Below are 24,747 nucleotides of genomic sequence, written 5' to 3'. Positions count from 1 at the left end.
TGTAATGTTTTAAGTTAATGTTAGAAGCTAAGAACACTTATAACACTACAGTGGTTTTCTGTATCATAATTAATCTTTGCCAGGTTATTTCATGTAATCTTCACAAACTGACGTTTATTTATGCAAATGAAGATTCCTCTAATTAAATATGCATACATTTACATACTTAACAAATACAAGAAAGAAACAAAAATATAAAGAAACAAAAGAAACATTAAAGTCTCTATATAATGAGTGCCGTGTAGGACAAACAAATCATAACATTGTCCAATAATTACGTCGTCCTGGTCGAGTAAGCATTTCAGCGCTAATTACTGATTCATTACTGATTCATTACTGATTCATTACTGATTCATTTCCAGGATTAAATTGTAAATGTGTATGTGATAAAGGGTTATTTTTTCCATTTCTCGGTACAGTGATGCACTAAATCTATAACAACCATATAATAATATTTTTGTTTGAGATGATATGTCCGATATGTGACGTCGAGAAATTACTAAAACAACACGACTATTTGACGGCTAAAAATAATCAGGCTAGTTAGCATGACCACACTGCTATAATGCTAACTGGCTCCACTAGTTCCACGACCAAAAGTTATGTCAATAATAATATGGGGGAAAGTTCCTGGAATTCAGAGTCAGGTTACGCAGCTGCTTAAGTGTAATTTCAGTAGCAAACAGTGTCCTCCACTAATATTGGCACCCTTGGAAAATATGAGCAAAGAAGGCTGTGAGAAATTGTCTTTATTGTTTAAACTTTTGATCTTCTGTTAAAAAAAATTCACAAAAATACTCTGCGCTCATGGATATCAAACAATTGTAAACACAACACAGGTTTATCAAAAAAATATCTTTGTTAAATATAGGTGTGAAAAAATTATTGGCACCCTCTTAGTCAATACTTTGTGCTAGCTCCCTTTGCCAAGATAACAGCTCCGAGTCTTCTCCTATAACGCCTGATGAGGTTGGAGAATACATGGTGAGGGATCTGAGACTGTTCCTCCATATATTCCAATATATCCTCCAATATTTGTGGATGGAATTGTACACCCCCACTGCGTGCCTAACTCAACTATGAATATAGCTCTATATCAGCAGCTTACTAATTGAATCTTTCTGTCCAGACTTTCCCAGAATTCCTATAATCATTCCATGTCCTGTAATCATCCCTGTAATACTCTTCAGATAGCAGCGACGTCCCACAGCAGGCCCAGTCTGAACTTTTTCATCTGGTCCACATGCCGCTGTGGAATGACGCCGATGAACTCATACGAATCTGGCTGCCAGAAACACCGTCACCACGTCCCCACCTTAATGAGGCCATATCTCAGGCAGGATATGGAGCAGAACTGTAGATACAATTAGAAGCTGGTTGTATTAGAGCCGTATTTAGCCCAGAATGTGGATTATGTGTAGCTGTGTGTATCTCTGAGCTCATTTTAGTCCACAATCGACGTTACAGTCACACCAACATGTGACAAGTCGCAGGATTGTGAACTTTTGTCACACGTCACGTGCTCGGCTTTGTACTCGCTCCGTTCTCAGATTAGATTTGAAAAGAACGATGACTGTACTAGCTACACACACACCGCTCACCAGAGGCACCAATGATCTCTGCTCCTTGCTTCCAAGCTTTATTTTACTTCGAAACTTCTCTATAAACGTTTAATCAGAGGTCACTGACAGGAATTTTGCAGGAACTAATTGGAGATCTAAAGTTGTGAGTGAGGAACTGAAGAATCATTGGAACGCGCGATAGGATTGGTCCCAGGAATCATCTGAACCAATCGTTTGGATTTGTCGTTTCTTTACAGCGTAACACCTAATTTGCATATAGTTTCGGAAATCTCGATTCAAATGTCGCTTTGAAATCACGGTTCTGTGTCATGGAGGAACCTAGAAAACAAAGGATTACGTCTCGCATTGTCACTTGTTAGTGTGGAGGTAGGGTTAAGATTGGCCTGAAAGCTTCTATTATGTGTGTGAGAGTTCTATCCATCCATCCATCCATCCATCTTCTACACCGCTTTATCCTTTTCAGGGTCGCGGGGAACCTGGAGCCTATCCCAGGGAGCATGGGGCACGAGCCGGGGTACACCCTGGACAGGGTGCCAATCCATCACAGGGCACAATCACATACACACTCACACACACATTCATACACTACGGACACTTTAGACACGCCGATCAGACTACCGTGCATGTCTTTGGACTGGGGGAGGAAACCGGAGTGTGAGAGTTCTAATAATGAATTATTTGTCTATATTCTGCAGTCCTGCCCACAGATTACTGATGAAAGTGTTTTAAGATGAGGTTCATTCCACTCTTTTGAAGAAGAGATACTGAAAAGGTGCAGACAGAAACTAAACCTCAGGGTGAATGAGTGCGTCTGTTCCCAGATCCCTGATGCCCCTGTGTGTGTGTGTGTGTGTGTGTGTGTGTGTGCTTGTATGTTTATGCGTGTGTGTTTGGGTGTGGTAGGCTGAGGTTAACGCTTCCCCACCACATATGAGAGGGAGCTCCGGGTAAATGACTGGCTGCTGCAAATAGCAACGCCACAGCTGTGGTAAACACTCGAACCCTTCAGGAGAGGCTTCATTAACACAGCACAGAGGCTGGAGAGAGAAAAGCAGGACAGAGGTGATTATGGAGGTGAGCGAAGGGGTCAGAGAGCTCGACACGGGCCTTGAGTCTGTGGGAGTAGAGAAGAAAGTCCACCAGTGGCTGCTTCTCTCAGGGGGTACAAACTTTTCAGATAGAAAAGGGACTAAAGACCACACTTTCACAAGCTTTGAAATTCAACTGGCTCGACTTTGATCTTTTTTAGCTTCTGTCCTTGTGCATGACTTAACTGTACTAATCACTCCAAAGACAAAATTCTACTTGGTCCGTAAAAAGCACAGTGATTGTTTTCCCACCAGTGGTGCTACCTCAAATGAGCAGTTTTCCAGCAGGATAGCGCCTAGATCGGACTTCACGTTTGTTTTGGAAAGCCCATGTTTCATAATTCGGGTACAGTCACCCTGATATACTGCATTTATGTGGAAATACATCATGCTGTGGAAGAAGATGCAGTCCAAGATCCATCCATCCATCCATCCATTTATCCTACACAGGGTTGCGGGGAGCCTGGAGTCTGTCCCAGGGGACTCCGGGCACAAGGCGGGGACACCCTGAGTCTAAGATACAGTATGTTTATAATCTTTACCACTAATGAGATAGATAGCTAATCTACCTAATATACTGTAAGCTTACCTGACAGGATCTGATATCCATAAATAAGAGTGGAAAGAATAAAATGTACACCCCGGACAAGCGTTTAAAAAAAAGTAAATGTAGAGGCAGCTGAACGAACTCTGCATACGAACCTTACGTGACCTTACCTTACCTTAAGTGTGTGATTGGTCATTATAAATGATGCTTGTCCAAGCCCTTCATTCCAAGACGAATGACTTCATCCTGTAGTCATAGACACTTATGAAATCTTGATAGTACCTGCAGTAATGAAGCATTTATACATGTAACGGTAAACATGAAACCGCAGACGGCACGCAAGCTCATCACACAACCCTCACGGACGTCCACACGAAGTATGCTACAGTTTTTACAAGGTTGCATAATCTCACATAATGTGGATTTGTATTGGCCGTCGTTCACGAGAGCTCCAGTACCGCAGAAGATCGCTTCTCGTCCATCTTGGAATGATGAAAGGGCAGTGGTGGCTCAGTGGTTAATGTGTTGGTCTACTGCTCAGAAGGTCATGAGGTCACACACCAGCATGACCAAGCTACTACTGTTGGGCCCTTGGGCAAGGTCCTTAACCCTTAACTGCTCAGATGTATGAATGAGATAAATGTAAGGGTGTCTTCCAAATAGCGTAAGGTATTTGGATAAGGGTGTCTTCCAAATACCGTAAATATAAATGTAATGATGATAACCAATCACAGGCTTGGTCATGCTGTGCAGATGGCGTGTGCTCAGCTGCCACGTGCAAGACACGATGAGTGAAGCTTTCACACAATTATTATCCATTCGCTCTGCAATTACGCGAGAACGTCGTCTCTGAAGTACATGATGTATGCTGAGGCCTTAAGGGACTGAGTTAGAGGAAGAGGAGGAAGAGGGTAAAAGTTTAGACCCTGGTTTTAAAATCCAATCACATGAGGACATCTGGGACTGGCAGCCTTTCGGTCCTGGTGTTAACTATCGCCGCTTGTTTGTTGAAGATGACAGACAGAGTGATATGTCTGAGTAAAATCAACAAATATGACCAGCAGGTCTTTATTATATCCATCAGAGTTTAATTAGCTTATGAAAAGTCTCAGGTTAGTTCATATTAGCTCGCTTTATTATCTTCATAATCTTCACTGCCAATGTTCGTCTAAGAAAACCTTGCCAAGATAGTATTACAATGCTTTTATTACTTCTTCCTTAAAGCCCTCTCAGAAATCCTGTCATGTTAGGCTATATTAGCTATCACTGCCATCAGTAGTGAAGATTATTTATGATATTGACCGCAGTCCTGTCAGGTTAGCGTACATTAGCCAGTTTTATGGTGTTAGCATTGATATAGGTGTTTATAAATGCAAGCATGTGAACAATATATTTCATAATCTTCAGTGCTAATGTGTTTCCTCAGAACTCCTGTCAGATTAGCCAACTGGCTAACGTCGCATGATAGCTAGCTGGTTAGTGTATATCCGATGTAGGCAGCGTGATTGGCTTTAAGCCTTTTTTTGTGTTCGATTTTTTTGTTGAAATATTTCTGCATGAGACTGTGAGACCAACAGCCAAAATAATCATCTGTCTAAGAAACCACGAAACTTTTCCAGAACACAAAAAGTCATTATGAGTGTTTTGAACCAGTGACGGTGCCACTTTGGGGTTTCGTCTGATTCTTAATCTGGATCTTAATTAACGGTTCCAACCCGAAATGCAGGAAACTCCCTGATTCACTCCCTCACGCGAAGCTGATCCATTTCCTCACTTCACTTCTTTAGCATCTGATCAGCACCTGCTAAAATCCACGTTCCAATCCAGTTTATGAGCAGGCACAGGCTCGTGTAACCTTAAGTGTTTAAAAAAGACTAAAAATGAAAGGCTCTGCAGTGAGCGTGTGGCTGCTTTGTGGGTTAGCTGTGTAGCATTTGCAGCTTCCTGCTCCACAAATTACTAAAATAATGTTGCTTCGGGATACGGGTTATAAAAAATGATGAGCGTTAATGAAAAAGGGAAATAAATGCAAACTGGATTAGAGAGAAGCCTTCGTTAGTGCAAAGACTCTAACAAAATTAGTCATTAAGCTACAGATTCTAAATAGCAACAATCCCCAAACCGGCAGGCGGTTCGTTCCATCCTGGTTTAAATCGCCAGATAGACATTAGAGACAGTCGTATAAAACTGTTTCGTGTCTTGTAACTAATTAAGGAAGTGTACATTAATTACAATCATGCCGTGAACATTTTAGTACATGGTGTATTCCACAGTTTAGTCTTTAATTTAGTCATTCTGAGCAATAGTGCAAGCTAGAGACAGGTGGGCGTGTCTTGGACTGAGAGAGGTGGGAGAGTAATGGACAGAGACAGGTGGATGTGTCTTGGACAGAGACAGATAGGGTTGTCTTGGTCAGATACAGGTGGGTGTGTCGTAGACAGAGATAGGTGGGTTTGTCTTGGACTGAAAGCAGTGGGTCTGTCTTGGCTAGAAACAGGTGGGTGTGTCTTGTATAGAGATAGATGGGTGTTTCTTGGACTGAGAGAGGTGGGTGTGTCTTGGATAGAGATACATGGGTGTGTCTTAGACAGAGACAGGTGGGTGTGTCTTGGACTGAGAGAGGTGGGTGTGTCTTGGACAGATACAGGTGGGTGTGACTTGGACAGAGACAGGTGGGTGTGACTTGGACAGAGACAGGTGGGTGCGTCTTGGACTGAGAGAGGTGGGTGTGTCTTGGACAGAGACAGGTGGGTATGACTTGGACAGAGACAAATGGGTGTGTCTTGGACTGAAAGAGGTGTGTGTGTCTTGGATGTTATGAAGATTTATGTATATGACAGAAATCCTGTCCAGTTAGATAATGTTAGTTAGCAGACTAGCATTAGCAGTAAATATTATGAACATTTATAGCTATGTTAGCTAGCTCACTTGCATTATCAGTAAAAATGTAAACATATGACAAGAAATGCTCTCGAAACTCCTATTAAGTTAGCCAGCTAGCTAGCATTAGCAGTGACAATTATCAATGTATATATGAATGTGATGTAAATCCTGTCAAAAATCATTAGGTTAGAAATATAAACATTGAAGCTGCTCAGATGCTGTCAGATTTATGTTAGCTAGCATTATTAATAAAGTCTTAAACAGTTATGTACATGAAATAAATCTTGTTGAGATTTATGTTAGCTAGCAGCCTCTCTTTATCAGTGAAGATGATTACATGTTTGCTAGCTACCTAGCATTAGCAGTAAAGAATCCATGCCAAGTTAGCTTATTTTAGTTAACTAGCTAGCGTTACCGTTTAGGTTTATGAACATTTATAGGTATGACCTAAAAATCTAGCTGCCTAGCATTAGATATCAGACATGTATGGATAACAAAGTTCCTCTTAATAATTCTGTCAGGTCAGCCATGTTAGCTAGCTGGATAGCATTAGCAGGGAACATGAATGAAAATTCAGCTCAGACATCCTAGCTTAGTTAGCCTGCTATCATTAGCAGTGGCAGTTTTGCACATTTATGGATTTGACGGGAAGAATCCTCTTTGAAATCTTGTGGCGTTAGCTCATGTCAGTTAGTTGACTAGCTTTATCAGTCAAGATTACATAATTTTAGCTAGCCGGCTAGCATTAACAGTAAAGAAGCCCAGCAGAATTAGCTTATGTTAGTTAGCTTGCTAGCATTAGCAGTGAAGGTTATTAACATTTAAGGTTATAACAGAAAAATCCTCTCAGAAATCCTATTGAGTTTGAGCTAATGTTTACATACAGTATATGAGCGAGATTATGAACAAGTTCTTCTGAGAAATCATGTTGTGTTAGGTCATGCTAGCTAGCTAGCTATCTTAAACAGCTAAGGTAATGAACATTTGTGAATAGCAAAGTTCTTTTTAATAAATCTGTCAGGTTTGCCATGTTAGCTAGCTGGATAGCGTTAGCAGTGAATATCATAAACATGAATGAAAAATCTTATCAGATTAGATTACAGTTAGCCAGCTAGCATTAGCATGGAAAAGTATGAACATACAGTATATGGATGTGACTATAAAATACTCTCGGAAAGTATGTCAGGAGACCCATGTTAGCCTCCACGCTAGTGTTAGCAGTGAATGTCATAAACATAAATAATACATTCTAGCAATAGCAATGAAAGTTAGGAACATTTATAGGTATGAGTGAAATATCTTTTCAGAAATACTGTAATTCTAGCATAGGTTTGTCAGCTAGTTTGCAGTGTGAAAATTATGAACGATATGAATGTGACTAAAAATTCTCATAAAATTCCTGTCTGGTTAGCCATATTAGCTAGGTGGCTACAACGAGAGAAGAACACAGAAGACCGCATTTTAGTGTTTTGCTTTATATATTTTCCAAAATGTCAACATAAATAAATTCCAACAACAATTTATAAAAAACAAAAATGCACCATTTTGATGCAAGATTTTTTTTAATTTTTTTTAACAAGAAGTCTGTGAAATAGCATGTTTTTATTTCTTTACCATTAAAAAAAACCCCACCAGGGCTGTGCTCCAATACTGTTTTTAACACATCATTGTTGACATGGATGATGGCTAGCAACTGAACTAATTAGCATGTTTCAATACTCCAGCTCCTCCATCTGTAAATGTGCTAGCTAGCAAGTTAGCTAACTCGCTAGTAAAACATACACTTAGCACCTTAGCTAGTTAATAATCCAGATAGTTAACTAGATAGCTTGGCTACATTTTATGTTAGCTAATTAGTGAACAGGCGAATTAGAATGCAGTGTAAATTTCTAATTGACAGCTGATGTGAAATAATCCGACGAAATAATTTTCTTGTGCTAGCTAGTTAGCAAGCTAGCTTATTAGCAAACCATACACCTAAATCAGCTATTTAACACATTCACTGGTTTATTACTCAAACAGCTCTATCTACACATGAGGGATGGTGGGATTTATTGTTTTTAGTTAACAAGTAACCCAACCAGATAATTAGCATAACAGCTAGCGTACCAACGACACTAGCTAATTGATGAACATTGTTTAGTACTCTCCTCCTCTATCTGACAGCTTTTGGACAGCTAAAATATGCTATCTAGTTAGCATGCTAGCTTGTTAGCAAACTAGCTTATACCATAGCTAGTTTGTGAACCAGATGATAAACAAGACGGCTAGCAAATCAGCTATTTAAGAACCTGCAGCTAGAGTGTGCAAGTTAATTAGTAAACCAGTTTTTTTTTATGCCAAATTTCTGCTGATGGGCAGCTAAGATTATGCTAGCCACATAGCACACTATCTTTTTAGCAATCTTTGCTAGTTGTTGAACCAGATGATTAGCAAGATAGCTGGCAGATCAGCTACTTAAGAACCTGTAGCCACTGTAAACTAATTAGCATGTTTTATTGATTCCCTCCTCTGTCTGTAATTGACAGCTTATGTTCTACTAGCTAGTTAACACGCTAGCATGTGAGCAAAATTACTACCCTAGTTAGTGACCTAGATGTATAGCAATATAACTGGCAAATCAGGCACTTAAAACTTACTTATAGGTGGAGTATCGTAGCTAATCATTGAACTAGCTCATTAGCATGTTTTATTACTCCAGTTCTCTGTCTGTAATTGAAAGCTAAAATTGTGCAAGTTAGCTAGCTCAGTAGCTTGTGAGCACACTTTGTACTGCAGCTAGTTACTCAGCCAGATTGAATTATTGTACTAGATGGTAAGTAAGCTAGCTTGTTTAAAGATCTTCTGAAGCAGGTATTTAGCTGGTAGTTCATACGCACTTCGGAGTGATGAAGACAAGGCGATGTGTTACAAAGGGAATTGGACGCACAGCGGGGTTTGGACACTAACTTTTTCACACATTAATATCAATTATAAGAGCGTTGACAGAAGTTGGTCTACAACCAAAACCTCTGCAGATCAATTCACACATTTCTGCAAGCCAGCTGCAGAAGGGATGCCCCAACACACATGGTACACACACACACACACACATACACACATTAAAAACACTCCAAATGCAAATTCCCTCCAAAAACAGTCACTTAGCAAGCCAAATATTGACAGAAAAAAAATGTAAAAAATTAAACACGGTTTTTGATTTAACTGCCAGCCTCAAGCATGAAACAAACACATTGCCCTTTGACCTAGCATGTACATGAACAGAGAACAATCAGCTACTTATCCAAAAGTTTGGAGGAATGTTTTCGAAAAAACCTGCTCAGTCTCTAGTAAACCATTTAGTTAGTGAACAAATTAGCGAGAACATCAGATGCTTAAGAATCTGTAGCTAGCGTACAGTGTGCTAGTTCATCTGTTAACCTGTTTATTACTGCACTAGTCTATCTGTAATTGACAGCTTTTATTAGCAAACTTATTACCCTAGCTATTTACTGAGCCAGATAGTTTTCCTGGATTACATTACAAAAACGTTTGTGTTAGCATTCAAACAACTGAAAATGTCCCACTGCACCACTATCATGGTAGCATGTAGTCCAACGGGATTGTGGGTAATATGGGAAATCCGGTAACCAACGTTTAATCCAAGAGCTCGGAATTTCAGGTCAGTCGTTCAGGATAAATTTTGGTACCTGCAAGTAATACATCCCCCTGGATCCTGGCTATTAGCACACACACACACACACACATAGCAACATCAGCGTTAGCATTTTTGGTAATAAGGACTGTTTCAGTGGAGTTCCTGGTATTATAAAAAAAAGTTTCACGTCTTACGTTTCATCTCTGGGATGAAAGCAGGATTCGTAACGGAGTTGAAACCTGAACCAGCTGAACGGCAGAAATGATAAATACGTCATTTTAAAAAACCCAACGATAGCACTATGCTACATGATATGTTCAGGTTATGGACCAGTAAAATGTTGTAGATACGTGATAACAAACATTTCTAATGCAATTTATTTCTCCACATGCCTCCATGATGTTTGTGAAGGTGACATGTTTTATGTATTTGATCTTTCAGCTCTTGTCCTTTTCTGTTTTTGGACGATTCTCCATAATAAATAAAAATTGTAAAAGTTCTGTGTAAAAAAAAATTGTTCTGTGGTCATAAAAATGTCCTTTCTTCGATCAAACTGATCAATTTGTCAGTCAGCATTTCTTCGCTTTCTGCAAACGTGTACCCGAACAAATTCATGGTGGGGCCGCAAATCTTCTGAACCATCTGTACGAGTTTAAACGGCATACTGAACCTCCATTTCTCCACCTGCTGGGATGAGTTCTTCTGGGTGGAGTACACTCCGCTAGCCTTATCGGATGCTTGTGTGTTTCTCAAGATCCATTCCTTCACCTGGGCAGTAAACGGGATGCCGGTAAACCGGTACATCTCAGTTGCTTTAAGCATAGGAAACATGGCGATGTCCTCGTAACGCACTAGCATGTATCTTCCACGCAACCACGGGGGCTGTTTGAGACCCACTTCGGCGGACATGCGGATGTTCTCACAGTTCCCTCTAAGCTTCCTCACTTCATTGTCGTCCTCAGGAATGTCTCCGTCCATGGTCCACCTCTTCCAGTGGTCGTACTTGTTCGCGAAGGCCACCATACGGGACGCTAACATGGCTCGAGGATCCCGGACCAGCTGGATAACCTTCAAATCCAGCCGTGGATCTTCTGCTAACGATCGTAGCGTCTCTAGTTGCCGTACTCGTACAGACTTAATGGCATGGTGCTCCTTCTCCCGGCAGGACTGGGATGCTAGCGTGAGGTTTAGTGGACCGCAACGCCGGTTGCGGCAGTGGTAAGGCTCGTAACCCTTCTTCACGAACGGTGTGCAGACAGGATCGTTGCACAGCGACTGGCTGGACTCGCGACGAAACAGTCCTGTCGTTACATGATCCTTTGGTGGTGGCTCGATGAAGCTCTCCAGCATGGAGAAGTCGCACAAGAAGAGCTGGAGGAGAACGTCACGATAAGCCTGCGTCAAAACCGTACCATTGGTCCCTCCACCCTCCAGAGTTAGCATTCGCTCCACGTGCCAAAGAGGCTCGAACAGGTAGAACATGTTGGCGCCGTGCTGGTTAAAAAACTCGCCCACAAACGAGGAGCCTGTACGCGTAGTGGCCAATAGGAGAATGTGTTTCCCGCCATCGCTGGGCTCTGTGATGTTCTCCAGACGCCATTTAACTTCCAGATAGGACGAGATGTCAAGCTCAGACAGGACAGGGACACTGGAGCCATTTTGTCTGAGAAATGCCCAAGACGATCCACTGGTCTGGAGTGGAGTCTGCAGCGTCTGCTTCAGAGAGAGCTTGTCCGAGACCCTTACAAAACACAATCACAAGTCGGTACGTCAGAGACACTATCAGCAACCTCAGTTGCTTAACAGTTTTGTAATATTAAATTTTTCCCAATTACCTCTAAATCTTTGCCTTACAGGAGATCAAACATGATCGTTTACTGGACCTCAGTTCAAACGTTGTGTAAATCAGACCGTACAGGATTGGCAAAATAGTGATGTTTGCTGATAAATGAGACTTTTTAGCTGGCTTTGACTGAACGCGAGTTGTGATGACGTCACGTAACGCATCTCATCCTTGGTCTTTTCCTTGATTTTGCATTAATTTCTGCAATCGCAGAATCGTAAATAAATCCTGGAGGGACCGATAAATGTTTTCATAGGCTAAACAGAACTGTATAAAAGTTTTTCGGATTTTCTTTGTACTTCGTAAACATTCGTATGTTGTGTATGTGTATTTAACCATGAGCAAAAACTCTAAAACAATCGGCGACACGATGACTAAACTGTGAAAGAGCACCTCGTGAATCTTCCAGTAATGCAGCTCAGCCACTGCAGCATGTCGGCTAACACAGACGCACACTAACTCTTCCTCTGTTTTTAAAAAAATGTGACAGATGGCAAAACGTTACTATCTGCCACAGCATTTATTAGATCACTTTAATCACTACTAGCAGCTTCAAAGTCAAAATCTTATACAGCACTAGTTTTAAACGAACTGTTCCTTCTCTACGTATACTTTACGCAGGATTTACAGCTTGACATGTTGCTGCTTGGGACTATTTTTTAAAATCCCGCTCGAATAGTTGTTACTGTGTTTAACTAGCAGCCTGTGATATTTTCTAAACAAATTAAATTTCCCAAAATAACCAACAAACAAACTAAATAGCGATCTAGCTGAACCCACCGCGACCCTGACCAGACGATTACTAGAGATTCCTCACATAACTCCTCGTGGTCATGTTCACGCTCATGTTCATGAATTTGGTCTTTGTTTGTTCCATGAGCTGCACATCCGACCGCTCTCGCAACTAATCCCAGTCCCTACGCAGACCTCTAATCTCAACCAGACACCCTGACGATCTTTCTAAACTAAAAAAAGGAAAGAAAAACCAATAGTGCACCTCCTATCTGTATTCTTATCTGTTTAGAGCACACGATCTGTTCATTCCGAATAATATATTCGTATGACCTCTGACCTCTCGATCCAAACTTTAATGGTTAGTATCTATGCAAGCATGTCGATACTTTGTCAAAAGCACGATTCTGAGATCCTGAGATATCGGCTTACTTTGAGATGATGTTGTTCTCCTTCTCGATGATGACCACAGCCACTATGAAGACCAAGGAGATGGTGTATTTAATCTTCATTATTGTGCCTGATTACGTTCAGATTGTGGGTTCGACCTCCAGGCTCTGGTCCTCTCGGCTCTCACACACACACACACACACACTGCTTAATTCTGAAACACAACAGACGCACACACATGACTTTATATCAGGATTAGCTTTCACTGTCTAGGTTACCCCAGAATCATTATCATTCTGTGTGTATGTGTGTGTGTGTGTCTGTAGGGGTTGGGGAAAGGGTTGGCGGGGTGGAAACCAAACACGCGTCAACTTGTTAGAGAAGTGAGACAGACACAAGCCACCTGTTCTTCCTGTTGTGATGACAGACAGCTCCTTTCATCCTGCTTACTGACTGTGTGTGTGGGTGTGTGTGTGTGTGTGTGTGTGTGTGTGTGTGTGTGTGTGTGTGTGTGTGTGTGGGTGTGTGGACTTGCACTGCTGTGATCTTCAAATATGGGCTGCCAGTTTTAATAACGCAGAGTTTATGCCACACACTGCTCGTTGTGAGTTCATTGTACACACAGGGACAGACAGTATCAGACTTCACCTTGGACTGATATTAAACCAAAGCGTCAAACCACAAGGCTTTACACAGGAAGTGATGCGTGTTAATCCGACTCACTGTGAGCACTGAGGATAAACCAGCACAATCAAATCATCACTGTAACACGACACACATGAAGAAACACACGAGCCAGCAAGCGACAACTTTATCACACAGCCTCGTCTAATGACGTCTAATCTAAACCAGCCAGCTGTGTTATTTCAGCACACTTAATCAAACCCACTCAGATTTATCAACACACAGGTATTTAAATGGTTTATACACACACACACACACAGTGGTGCTTGAAAGTTTGTGAACCCTAAATATAACCTAAAACATCATCAGATTTTCACACAAGCTATAAAAGTAGATAAAGAACCTGATTAAACAAATGAGACAGAAATATTATACTCTGTCATTTATTTATTGAGGAAAATGATCCAGTGTTACACATCTGTTTCAGTTATTGCTGCACACCAGATACTGAATGCTACGGTTCACATACCTTTACCCCTCACAGATCTGTAATACGGGATCATTTTCCTCAATAAATAAACGAGCGAGTATAATATTTTTGTCTCATGTGTTTAATTACTTTTCAGAAAAAATCTGATGATGTTTTGGGTCGTATTTATGCAGAAATAAAGAAAATTCATAAACAGAAAAAAAGAAAAGGGGTTCAGAAACTTAGGGTTTTAGGCAGCACTATATTAAAATTTCTTGTCTTTTCATATTATTATACAAATATATTTATGTATTTATTTATGTATTTTTGTTGAAAATATTGTAACAATTTGATAGATTCTAATTTCTAATATATTTACATATATACGATTTTACATAAACTAATAATATAAAACGTTCAAACTGATGAAGCAATGTATTATTATTACTTTTATTCTTATTATTATTGTTTATTATTATTTTGTTCTAACTTTCTACTGGTATCCTTTTTAAATACTGTATACTTCTCATATATATATATATATATATATATATATATATATATATATATATATATAATAAAAGATACACATGAAGTTTTTCTCTTACACTTCCTTTTATATCTAATAAATATATTTGTTATATAAAATATAGTAATATTTACAAATATAATACATAGAAGAATATAAATAGAACATGAATATTGACAGAATTATTTTTTATAAGTATTTAAATCTATCCTCTTAACAGTCTTTAAAGTCTACACGTCCCTCCAGAAGGAATACGTCACGTCAACTTTAACATTTCAAACAATTGAGGAACAACCCAGCTTTGTCAAACACAGTTTAGACGAAGGTCAAAGGTCATGGGTGAGAAGAAGTTCAAATCCCCCTAGAGGGAGGGGTGTAGTGTTGAGGTTCACACATGAACACTACATCGACGTCTCTGGGGTCATTGGTCTTGGACAAAACAGATCAGAGCTGTGTATCTGGTTACAGAGTCGCTTCGCGTGGTAATAAACACTACTTACTCTTGTTGCATTAGCTGGTGGTAAAACCTATACAATCATCCAGAAACTTTTGGCTTTAACTGAAATGAAAGCATCAAAGCAGCATTGTGGCAACTAAACCAATCTGTGTTAGTAACTGGAAGGCTGTGAGGTGAAATTCCAAAACATGTTGGGTCCTAGAGGTATGTGGGAAAAGGTTCTCTGGTCTGATGAGACTGAAAATAAACTTTCTGTCCTTGGCACAAAGCACTATATTTCACGGAAAGCAAACACTAAGAACACCATCCTCACTGTGAAGCATGGTGGTGGTAGCATCATGTTGCGCGGCTGCTTTTCATCTGCACGGAAACAGGGTTGTCAGGTTGAAGGCGAGATGAATGGAGATAAATAGAAGACATAAGTTTGGGGGGCGGAGCTTAACCTTCCAAAAGAACAATGACACTAAGCATACTGCAGAATTGGGGGGGGGCGGAGCTTAACCTTCCAAGAGGACACGCATACTGCAGAAACTACGCTGGAGTAAATAGAACATTTGGAGCTCATTTTTAATGTATGAAATGCGCTACATAAATATGTTTATTATTATTATTAAAATGCATTCAGCTGCACTTCAGGTTAATCCGGGAAAAAAAAAAAAACCCAAAAAACAAAAAAACTATGAAAGCTCCTTCAGAGAATCGTGGTGTTATTTTAAAAAATGAAAATCGTTGTGCTATTTACAAAAATACTTGGTGTGCTGTTGCTTAAAAAACAACCTCTGTGTTAGTGCTGTGGAAAGGTAATTTGCATTTAGTGTGTGCGTGTGTGTGTGTGTATACGGTCTCTGTTTGAGAACTTCATGTGGAAATTTCCGCCGCGGGTTTGTGTACTCACAGTGAGATGAGGACGTTACACAGGGAGGCTTTGACTTTTCTTCCTGTCCTGAGAGGAATCGCTGAACAAACATCCAGCACATGCCAAACAGCACCTGTGTCAAACAGTCCGAGGTCTTCTTCCAAGCCTTGTTCCTCACAGCCAGGAGCAAACATAGACTGAAAACACGGTTTTAAGGAAAATTCCATCCGCCCTGAAGTTTTAAAAACCTTATCTTGTGCAGATCTTATAACGAGTCTGGAATGATTCGGGCCGGTGTTTGTGGAAAGCGTGGCTCGAAAATCGCCCAAAAGTCCTGCTCGTAGGCCTCCATAAGGCTTACTGTGATCAGAGTAAGAGTTCCGCGGCATCACTTCTTCAGTTTATCCTGCGGTTTATGAACTATGAAACAAAATATCATAATAGAAGAAACCACATTAGCCGTTCTCGCCATGCTAGCATCATTACCTGAGTAACATGAAGGCATTCACACTACGTAAAGAATAAAACGTTTTATTCCTGTCACATCACAGCAGTTACAATTTCTAATTCGTCAGTCCATACAGGATTTTCACTGAGGTTTTTTGTAATCGTTGCCACCAAAAACGCTCGATTCTGCTGAGGTTTTTCGTGCTTTTCTTGCTGAAAACTACTCCAGTCTTTCGCAGCGATGTTCGTTGATAAACGAGACCTTTTAGCTGTACTCATGTCCGACGCACGTGAATCGAAGAGGCTGAATGCGCGCCGAGACGGCGTCACGTGACGCGTCTCGGCCCGAACCTGAGATAGTTTCGAAAAAATTGCACGCTCCTCCGAAATATCACGGCGCTTGCTTGATTTTGCGTTCGTTTTTGTGATCGCAAAATCGCTAAACCCTGGAGCGACTGTTTATTAAAGAATAACGCATCGTACTCTTTATCCATTTACAGTCACACGAAACAAGTCAGTTAGTTCCTGTCCTCGCTTACGTTATAACAGCTATAAACAGCCGTTCCCTTACACGCGTCTGATATTTAGCGTCCTATATGACGGAAATAAAGCGCACAGGAAAATCGAAGCCAATACTAAAACTAGCACGAAAAGTGCATAATAACCTTTCTGCATCGCTAACAGGGTAACAGCGTAGTCCTGGCATATAACACAGCTGAGGTTTTACGCTAACATTCCTTTCAGGTGAATAAAAAAAAGTAGACTAACTAAAAGCTAGCTAACTATTAGATTCCCATCTGATTCTAGCTACATTTTAGCTGAATATTTACTCAATTCAATTGATGTCCGTATGTTGCGTGGTGAATAAGACAGGGTTTGCTATCTGTCATTACAGAATGTTACTAATTATAGCTACAGGAAAGTTTTTCAGATGTAGAAACCCGTCCTACGAGAGCAGGGTTACTGCGCTGGATTCAGATTTAAAGCCATGTGCTGCTGAAACCCTCGTCCGGTCCACTACAAACCAACCAGACTGTAAGTTCTTAATTATACAGTACATATGAACCTCAGGAACCTCAGGGCCATTCTTTCCAGCCAAATATCATTTAAAAATAACTCACATGGGTGTCCCAACCTGGAGAGGCTGTACAGATCTTTCTTTAGAAGCATGCATTCACCCTAAAACCTCACCATAAACATCGTAAATCAGAGTAACACAAGTAAAAATGTGGTCCGAGAAATTTCCTCTGAGAAATTTAAGCCGCTCGCTCCTTTCTCATTCTGTAGCTCGGTTTCTGAATCAGTGAATCATTCAGTCCTGACTGTGATGATCTCCTCTCCAGCCCAGTGTGTCAGTGAATCAGTGAATCATTTCGGTCCTGATTGAGATTTGTGAATGATTGCGAATCAGCGAATCACTCAGTCATGACTGAGATGATCTCCTTTCTCCTTCAGTGAACAAATCAGTGAATCTTTCAGTCAAGAACACGAGTGACTCCTCTCTGATTCAGTGCATCAGTATTTCAATCAGTCAATCTTTCAGTCATAACCAAGACTCGTTCCAGTCCTCTCTTTGCAGATTTGAGTTTGAATCAGTGATTCTTTCTGTTATAACTTAATGTGTACTCCATTCTTGTTCAGCAGGGGATGAATCAGTGAATCACTCATTCTCTCTTGTTCACTGGATGAGTGTTTGAATCAGTGAATCATTCAGTCATAACTTTCATAAAAGGTTTACTCCATTCTTATTCAGCAGGTCATGAATCAGTGAATCATTCAATCATGACAGAGATTCGCTCTTCTCTCCTTCAGCAGGTCTGTGTGTGAATCTTTTGCTCGTTCCTCTCTCTGTTCTTCTGCTGTTTGAGGAACGCCCGCAATATCATCAAGCACTGGACTCCTCCTGCTCAATTCCTGGCAGACGCTTCTGTAGTGTCCATCACGGACAACCAGACTGAAGAACGTTTTTTATCTCCAAGCCATAAGGCGACTTAACAGCCAGTATCCTTCAATTCCACTTAGATATTTACTATTCAGATTTACCGTTTAATATTAATTGTACTTAAAATGTACTGCTCTGCCTTCTTTAATAGCACACGTCCCTTTACTCTGTCATTTTACATCACTGACTCATTTACCATCACATCACAGGATCATCTCAGCCTTAATGTCCAAATATGTGTTTGTTCATATCAATAACTGTTTACACTGTCAATGTTCCTCGTCGCAAGCATTTCGATGCCCGGTGTACCCGGTGTACCCAGTGTACCCAGTGCAAATGACAAATAAACGACTCTTGAGTCTTGACAATGTGTCAGTTGAGTCATTGAATTGTTTTGGTCATGAATCGGTGTTTGAATCAGAATCTTACGGTCATAACGGAAAGACTCGATTCTCTCTTGTTCGGTGAATCAATTGAGTCGGTGAGTTTAATGAGTCCTTTTTGAGCTCATCTGCTCAGAGCTCAGAGTGTGTAAAAAATTATTCTTCTAAACACAAGCATATTATCCATCCATCTTCTATACCACTTATCCTTTTCAGGGTCCCGGGGGGAACCTGGAGCCTATCCCAGGGAGCATCGGGCACAAGGCACACTCACACACTCATTCATACACTACGGACACTTTAGAAACGCCAATCAGCCTACCATGCATGTGTTTGGACTGGGGGAGGAAACCGGAGTACCCGGAGGAAACCCCCGCAGCACAGGGAGAACATGCAAACTCCACACACACACAGTGGGACCCCCGACCCTGGAGGTGTGAGGCGAACGTGCTAACCACTAAGCCACCGTGCTTAACTGTATGATTAACAGCTGTTTTAGAGTCTGCCACAGAGAGCTGGACAATGAACAATGGAAGAAAAGCCCACTAAAGAGCCTCTTTTCTTTCTCGGACTGAAAAGCGTCAAACAGAGATTTGTGATTTATATGGACTATAAATCAATATTATTATATGGACTATAAATAGAGTAACAGACTCACTATTAAAGGATTATTATCGTTGCCGAAGCATCTAAAGCCGCTTCTGATTTGTGTCAGATTTCATACACTTATATACACGTACTAGTAACCTAGCTGGTTCATTTACTCACTTTTCCTCCAGATGTGCTGTTCGTGTCTCTATATTCCAGCCAAATCCGCCAAATCCGCCAAGAGTTCCTGTTGTGTGAACACAGTCGAGTGTTTTTCTCAGACATAACTACAGTATTTTAGGAGGGAAAAAAAAGTTGCACAATAGTAAAAACCCGTGTTTTTCTTGCTGCTGTAACACACCGCACGCACACACACACTCACACAGACACACAGGAAACCAACTACAGCATTATCACCGCAGCAGAGAATAAAGATAGAAGTGAATCACTTCCATCACATCCTCCCTTCTTCCTCATCTAGTGAATAAACTGAAAATGGCTGAAACAGAAACCCTGAATTGTGTCTCTGAAGTCTCTGTGTGTGTGTGTGTGTGTGTGTGTGTGTGTGTGTGTGTGTGTGTGTGACGTTAAAGCACGGGGTCTATTGTTTATTGTCCTCTCAAACCTGAGCACTGAAAATAATTCTGTAGTGCTTTATTCCTTTTATACCACAGCCATTTAGCAGAAACGAGACGCTACGAACGAGCGGTCGTCATGGGAACGATAACGTATCAGAACGAGTGCGTTAATATAAACCTGCGCTGCTGTGAACGCCGCTGTTCTAGAAAATTCTATACAAACTCTGGTCGGTTTGGTTTATAAGGTGTATATAAAGGAAACTGACATCTTTTTCATAATCGTACATGAATGGACATATGTGTTTCAAAGTGGGCGGGGCTTAAATCCTTCTGAAAGGTTGCAGATAATGTGAATGTGGTGAGGAAAAGCATGAAATAAACATAGATGCAAAAGTCATAGAGACTATTTATTTCAAATATATACATATATAAACACATGAAGCCTTCTTGGCTTATTTTATTCCTCCAGCTCTCTTGTGGAAACTCACACACAGCAGTGTTTACGAGGCTGTAGAGGAGTGTGTGTGTGTGTGTGAGATGATTACATACTGTAGCACGCTAACAGCTCTAACAGGAAATACACAGCCTGCAGGTTGTGTGTGAGGTCTGGAGATCTCACGGACCTTTTCTGCCGTTCGATCTCTCATACAACGATCACGGATGCAGCTTTCACAGCGAGTTACTTGTTTATAGTCCAAGCGTTTAAACGGATTCTCGTTCGGGACTCAGCATCATCACACGAGCGTTTGTTTAAGTCACAGCGCAGTAATGTAACGTGGGTCGTTAGAGTCGTCCAGACTTAACAACTGACCTGCTGTCCTGTCATTTAACGTTATTACCCCAATCCACTCTCTCTTTCCTGTCTGTCCTCTTCTCTCCGTACTCGGGCCGGGTGACGTGACAAAAATATCATTTCGCCATGCTTGAGGACATTTCTAGGATACACGATGCGTATCACGATATATAACCTATCTAACAAACTGTCTGCAAGACAGCAGGACGGTGTTCACTGTTCAACGGAGTTCGACGATACTTTGCTTTAATGCCTACAAAGACCAAGGGAAAAAATGACGTCAAATCAACAGCATACATTCAGTACTGTTTAATTAAAAATGTCAAATAAAATACCATACCATCACGATATCTCTGAAAAGTGTATCGCGTAGTCATTTATCACGATATCGATATTATATCAATATATCGCCCAGCCCTACTCTGTACGCTTCCTTCTTGCAGTTTCTTTATGAGTCCAAAACACAGTCTGGTGATGTTCCTGCACACACACACACACACACACACACATTCAGGACCGGGGTTATTACAGATGTGTGTTAGAGGAGAGAAATCACCACACCAGACTGTTGAGAGCCCTGAACGAAGCAGGTGGTATAGGTTTCAGAGATCTCCCCCAGGTTGAGCTAGACTCTCTAGTCAAGCCTTAAGGTGCGTTCATTTTCACTGAGAGCTGGCGACTCCCGGCGACATGAGCGACAGCGAGTGTTAGATGTGGACGTTTCCAGTGACGCGACAAAGTTGAGAAAGGTTTAACTTTATGCACATTTGGAGCGACTTGGTGCAGCGACTACCACTGGGAGTGAAGACAGTAGAGCGCACGTGATCCGTGATCCGCCATGCTGCCTGCGAGTCCGAATTCTTCCAGGGACCCAAACAGTTTCTCTTGGTAGTCTCTCTACACTTTTAGAAACTTTATTTGGTTCTGGTGGAGTGTTTTGGAAACGATGAGCTCTTAAATATCCAAATCGACGCTTAAGGAGCCCTTGAAGAACCATTTTTTCCCTAAGAAACACCAAATTATTGCTCATTAATTTTCTGCTTCTCAACTGGAACCAAGCTGATGAACCAATTTAGCATTTCGCTAAACCATCTCGCTAACAGTTTAATATCTCGTGAATAGAAAGGTTTAAAGATTTGGAGTAGCATGGAGTATCGGTTGGAAATGATTTGTATGGAGAGCTGAGAAACACTTCTGTTAGCCAGAGCTTTATGGTGAATGTAAGGATATTACGGATGCGCAGCTGAGAGCGAGTCGCAGGTTGAGCTGGTTTCGTCAGCACACGCAGTGCAGCGATTTTACGGAGAACGTTGTCGGCGCTTGCGTTTTGAAATTCATGACCCTCGTTAGGTTCTCGACGCCTTCGCTCTCACTTCACTGGTGAACATCTGCAGTGCGAAACGCGAAACCCTGGGTAAACGACACACATGAACCTTTCCAAAAGGGGGACCACAATGGAGCCAGTGAGTGTGAGAGGAAATAAAGTGACACCGGGGGGCAGGGAAATGGGGAGGGCGGGGGGGAGAGTGGGGGAAAGAGAAGAAAGAGGGGGATAGAGACTGAGAGACCCACACAGAGAGAGAGAGAGAGAGAGAGAGAGAGAGAGAGAGAGAGAGAGAGAGAGATGAAAGAGGGGGATAGAGACTGAGAGACCCACACACAGAGAGAGAGAGAGAGAGAGAGAGAGAGAGAGAGAGATGAAAGAGGGGGATAGAGACTGAGAGACACAGAGAGAGGGAGAGAGAAGAAAGCGGGGGATAGAGACTGACAGAGAGAGAGAGAGAGAGAGAGAGAGAGAGAGAGAGAGAGAAAGAGAGAGAAGAAAGAAAGAGAGACGAAAGAGGGGGATAGAGACTGAGAGACCCACACACACAGAGAGAGAGAGAGAGAGAGAGAGAGAGAGAGAGATGAAAGAGGGGGATAGAGACTGAGAGACCCACACACAGAGAGAGAGAGAGAGAGAGAGAGAGAGAGAGATGAAAGAGGGGGATAGAGACTGAGAGACACAGAGAGAGGGAGAGAGAAGAAAGCGGGGGATAGAGACTGACAGAGAGAGAAAGAGAGAGAGAGAGAGAAGAAAGAAAGAGAGACGAAAGAGGGGGATAGAGACTGGTGACTAATGGCATTCGTTCCACTGAGACGGCTTTCTCTCTGCACTGGAGATAAACGAGTGAGCTGTGAGTGTGTGATGATGATGATCCCCTTCCCTTATTGCACAAACTCAGAAAAATCTCATATAACAAAAGAGATGTGGGAAAAACCCAAATATAGCAGAGATATGTGCAGAAAACCACTCTGTGTTTATAACTAATCCTGTCTAAATAGGGCTGCACAAACCAGCCAATCAGATCACTGTATTTCTACAGTAAAAACACTCAAATATCCTGCATGCCGTCGAGGCAGTTTTGTGCAGAGACAGTAAAACAAACTGATTGATGTCCGGTGGTAATGTGTACACAGTGTATAACAGCCTTCAAAATAAAAGCACTCTTTCCTGATTGGCTGAAAGATGTGTGATATTTTATTATATAAGAAACACCTCAATCATCTACACTCTTAAAATCCCCCTGAACGGTTCTGCAGTTGTCCAGCTAGAGTTCTAACAGTGTTCTCCAATCAGAAATGCTTCCTATAAGAAACAAAGCTAAGAACCCTGCGAAACCTGGAAGAACCCATTCTTATTCGAACAGTAATTCATTCTAGGACAAACTGATTCAAATGCACATTTCTTTAACTCGTCTATCAGTCATATCCATCACGTTCTACAGCCGATTCAGACCTGCTTCAGATCTACACTCTTTAAAAAACTAATAAAAAACATCAACACTGAAAGTTTTTTTTTTTTTTTTTAGGTTGTGGAACCCTTAAAGCTTTTTTACGTATAACGCTACAACCGAGCGTAACAAGTAGAACCTTTTCCCGAAACTAAGACACTAATTCCTATACAAGAAACCCTTGAAGAGCCCCTGAGGAAGCCTTTGTTGTAAGACAGTGTGTATTAACCGGGTACGTGTGTGTTACAAACTCCAAATGGTTTCACGTTATTTTCTTCTTAATATTACCTAGAACCTGAATTTAACATTTAGCTTCTTTTAGGGGAAACAACGGGTTCTTCAGGGGTGAGATTTAAGGTTCTTAGCCTCCTAAACGGGTTCCACAGGACACTGTGTGTTACGCATTAGGAACACGGTACAGCCCTATTTAGATGGGATTACTTTACTTTCACGTTGCTTCCTTACACACACACACACACACACACACACACACACACACACACACATATATATATATATATATAGTTGATTTGTTTTATTTTTTTTTCATCTACCTTGTCAATTGTGTACTGTTTAACTGATTTCTTAAGTTTTTAAGTGCAATACAGCAGGATACAGTTTACAAGTGAAGACATACAGAGCTGGATTCAGTGAAGACTCTCATCAGCTGTGTCAGACGAGGTGTTAGTTCTACATTTTGTGAGGTTGATCAATAAAGCTGCTGCTGGAATGAAGAGTTAATTGATTACATCAATAACAGTAAGGGATAAATAACAGATGATTGGATTACCATGTGTGCTGTGAGGATGATGTCCTGCTCTCACACTCCAAGCTGTAAAGTGTGTTTATATTCCTAACAGGTTTTCCATCATTCCCGAAATGTGTGATCCATCACATGTGTATCAGCTCATCCCTTATATAGCAGAATAAACACACACACTCACACTCTGTGTGTGTGTGTGTGTGTGTGTGTGTGTGTGTCTGTGTGTGTATGTTCACATGAAAGTCCTCTGGATAATTCCTGAACGCGATCCTCTAGGAGAAAGGAGAGAAAATCCCAGGCGCGCTCCCGTACACGCTCTCTGTCTCTCTGCGACTGCGGCTCAGAAATAAACGCGCGCTCCCGCGGACCTCCGAGTTAAAGCGAGCGCTTGAGTCACGTGGTACATCCTACTACTACTGCTAGGCGGGGGGCGGGAAGCATCTGTCACGTGATCTGAAGGTCACGCCCACTTCTCCAGCGCCGTTTAGTGTTTTTCACTAGAGTTTTGCTTTTATACACGGAATTATTATTATTATTATTATTATTATTATTATTATTATTATTATTATTATTATTATTATTATGTTTTGAATATTCAATGTAAAACAGCTTAAAGGTGAAGAGCAAAACGTGCACGTTAAACACGCTGAACATGTGGAAATCTTTTCATTTTAATTCATGGTGTTTCTATTGCTGTATGGCAGTAGGAGAACAGTGTTGCTAGGCAACCGGGAACATGGCTCTGGCTGTAAACTACCTACAGTTTGACTGAGAGGCTTATAAAGACTCAATGAGAGCAACAAATGAGCCAAAATGATCTAAAATGTCAACATTTACCTCA

General features: G+C 41.2%; 1 protein-coding gene across 5 annotated transcripts; it reads right to left on the bottom strand.

The window, feature by feature from the left end:
* Positions 1-6,759: 6,759 nt before the first annotated feature.
* LOC108273607 (carbohydrate sulfotransferase 3) lies at positions 6,760-24,264 on the bottom strand. Of its 5 annotated transcripts, none has more exons than XM_017482951.3 (5): positions 23,934-24,264; positions 19,179-19,285; positions 15,678-16,058; positions 12,746-12,917; positions 6,760-11,479 (listed from the first exon to the last, which is right to left on the bottom strand). In XM_017482951.3, the coding sequence occupies exons 4-5, from the start codon at positions 12,823-12,825 to the stop codon at positions 10,264-10,266; spliced, it is 1,296 nt and encodes a 431-aa protein (XP_017338440.1). In that variant the 5' UTR covers positions 12,826-12,917; positions 15,678-16,058; positions 19,179-19,285; positions 23,934-24,264; the 3' UTR covers positions 6,760-10,263. The 5 variants fall into 5 exon arrangements, with proteins under 5 accessions (XP_017338440.1, XP_053540984.1, XP_017338445.1 ...); XM_053685009.1 differs by having other exon boundaries at positions 19,179-19,245; XM_017482956.3 differs by lacking the exon at positions 15,678-16,058 and having other exon boundaries at positions 19,179-19,245.
* Between the last annotated feature and the right edge of the window lie 483 nt (positions 24,265-24,747).

This window comes from Ictalurus punctatus, chromosome 13, assembly GCF_001660625.3.
Source record: "Ictalurus punctatus breed USDA103 chromosome 13, Coco_2.0, whole genome shotgun sequence".
NCBI lineage: Eukaryota > Metazoa > Chordata > Actinopteri > Siluriformes > Ictaluridae > Ictalurus > Ictalurus punctatus.
This window is presented reverse-complemented; position numbering and strand designations above follow the sequence as displayed.

Bases quoted from the DNA above. Each gene is read 5' to 3' on its own strand.
- LOC108273607 (XM_017482951.3), bottom strand. From the start codon at position 12,825: ATGAAGATTAAATACACCATCTCCTTGGTCTTCATAGTGGCTGTGGTC. The intron at 11,480-12,745 runs GTAAGCCGATAT...GTGTTTTGTAAG, and splicing joins GAGAACAACATCATCTCAAA to GGTCTCGGACAAGCTCTCTC.